This window comes from Lampetra fluviatilis, chromosome 68, assembly GCF_964198595.1.
Source record: "Lampetra fluviatilis chromosome 68, kcLamFluv1.1, whole genome shotgun sequence".
NCBI lineage: Eukaryota > Metazoa > Chordata > Hyperoartia > Petromyzontiformes > Petromyzontidae > Lampetra > Lampetra fluviatilis.
Window position 1 is genome coordinate 1812610 of NC_136342.1, and position 1822 is coordinate 1814431.

The 1822-nt window shown below is 52.8% G+C and overlaps 1 protein-coding gene across 1 annotated transcript in view; it reads left to right on the top strand.

Moving 5' to 3' along the window:
- The first annotated feature begins 444 nt into the window (after positions 1-444).
- Positions 445-1822, top strand: part of LOC144952526 (kynurenine--oxoglutarate transaminase 1-like) — a 22120-nt gene continuing 20742 nt past the window's right edge. Inside the window, exon 1 of the mRNA XM_078882974.1 lies at positions 445-584. Coding sequence (XP_078739100.1) covers positions 447-584 — 138 coding nt within the window. The 5' untranslated portion in view covers positions 445-446. The remainder of the gene's footprint in view (positions 585-1822) is intronic.

A 1822-nucleotide genomic window follows, 5' to 3' on the forward strand; every position in this document is an offset into this window, starting at 1 on the left:
ATAATAAAATTGTATTTTATTATGTTTTATTTTTATTATTTTATTATTTCCCTTCTACGCGACTTTACCGAAAGAACCAAGAAGATGTACAGTACTGTACTGTATTTAAATAGACCATTCGACCCTCCCTCCCCCCCGTGGGCGCGGCCATCTTGGCAAAGCCGCTTGACGTCACGTCCGCCGGATGAAGCAGAAATGACTGCGGGTGGGGGGGGTCGGCGGGGTGGGGTGGGCGGAGTCAGCGTAGGTGGGCGTGGTTTGGCTGAGCTGACGATGCTGGGATTGGCTGAGCTGACGGGGTTGGCGATGCGGGGTGGGCGAAGCGTCGCTGCCATTGGTTGGTAAGGAGCGGGGTGGGCGGGGCGACCCTGGGGTGGGCGGGGCTACCCAGATGGGGCGGGGCGACACGGGGGGGGGGAGGAGCTACATCCGTCAATCTTTGGACGATGACTCCATGTGGCAGAGCGGTGACTTTTTTGTCTTCCGCGTCTCGTCTCTGGTGTCAGAGGAGGTTGTCCTCCTCGTTCCTCTCCTCCTCACTCCTCTCCTCGTCATCCTCCTCCTCCTTCTCTACTCTGCACGGGGTATAGGCAGACCCACACCGCTTTGCACAGCGCCCAGGATACACACAGACACACACACAGACACACACACACAACACAACACCACCCGTTCCCAAAGGAAAGTTTGGCATTCTGTCGCAACACGTTGGAGATTTTTTTTATGTTTTTTATTTCTCGTGCGATTATTGTTTTTGTGTGTTTTACCGGCTGACAACGTCCCCCCCTCCTCCCCCAACACCATCGATCTGCTGTGGTTGTCGTGTAGAGATCCTTAGACACATAGAGACCCATAGAGAACTTTAACCCTATGTTACGTTCCTATCGTTGTGTGGTTCTGTGTTGCTTTGTGTACGCATTTGTGTTGTTTTCGTGTCTGCTGTGTGTTTTGCGCGTGATGTGTTGTGTGTGTGTGGTGTGTGTGTGTGGTGTGTGTGTTGTGTGTGTGTGTGGTGTGTGTGCGTGGTGTGTGTGGTGTGTGTGTGGTGTGTGTGTGGTGTGTGTGTGTTGTGAGTGTGTGGTGTGTGTGTGTGTGTGGTGTGTGGGTGGTGTGTTGTGTGTGTGTTGTGTGTGTGTGTTGTGTGTGTGTGGTGTGTGTGTGTTGTGTGTGTGTTGTGAGTGTGTGGTGTGTGTGTGTGTGTGCGTGGTGTGTGTGTGGTGTGTGTGTGGTGTGTGTGTGTTGTGAGTGTGTGGTGTGTGTGTGTGTGCGTGGTGTGTGGGTGGTGTGTGTGTTGTGTGTGTGTTGTGTGTGTGTGTGCGTGTTGTGTGTGTGGTGTTTGTGTGTGGTGTGTGTGTGTGGTGTGTGTGTGTGGTGTGTGTGTGTGGTGTGTGTGTGTGGTGTGTGTGTGTGGTGTGTGTGTGTGGTGTGTGTGTGTGGTGTGTGTGTGTTGTGAGTGTGTGGTGTGTGTGTGTGGTGTGTGTGTGTTGTGAGTGTGTGGTGTGTGTGTGTTGTGTGTGTGTTGTGAGTGTGTGTGTGTGTGGTGTGTGTGTGTTGTGAGTGTGTGTGGTGTGTGTGCGTGTTGTGTGTGTGTTGTGAGTGTGTGGTGTGTGTGTGTGGTGTGTGTGTGTGGTGTGTGTGTGTTGTGAGTGTGTGGTGTGTGTGCGTGGTGTGTGGGTGGTGTGTGTGTTGTGTGTGTGTTGTGTGTGTGTGTGCGTGTTGTGTGTGGTGTGTGTGGTGTGTGTGTGTGGTGTGTGTGTGTGGTGTGTGTGTGTGGTGTGTGTGTGTGGTGTGTGTGTGTGGTGTGTGTGTGTGGTGTGTGTGT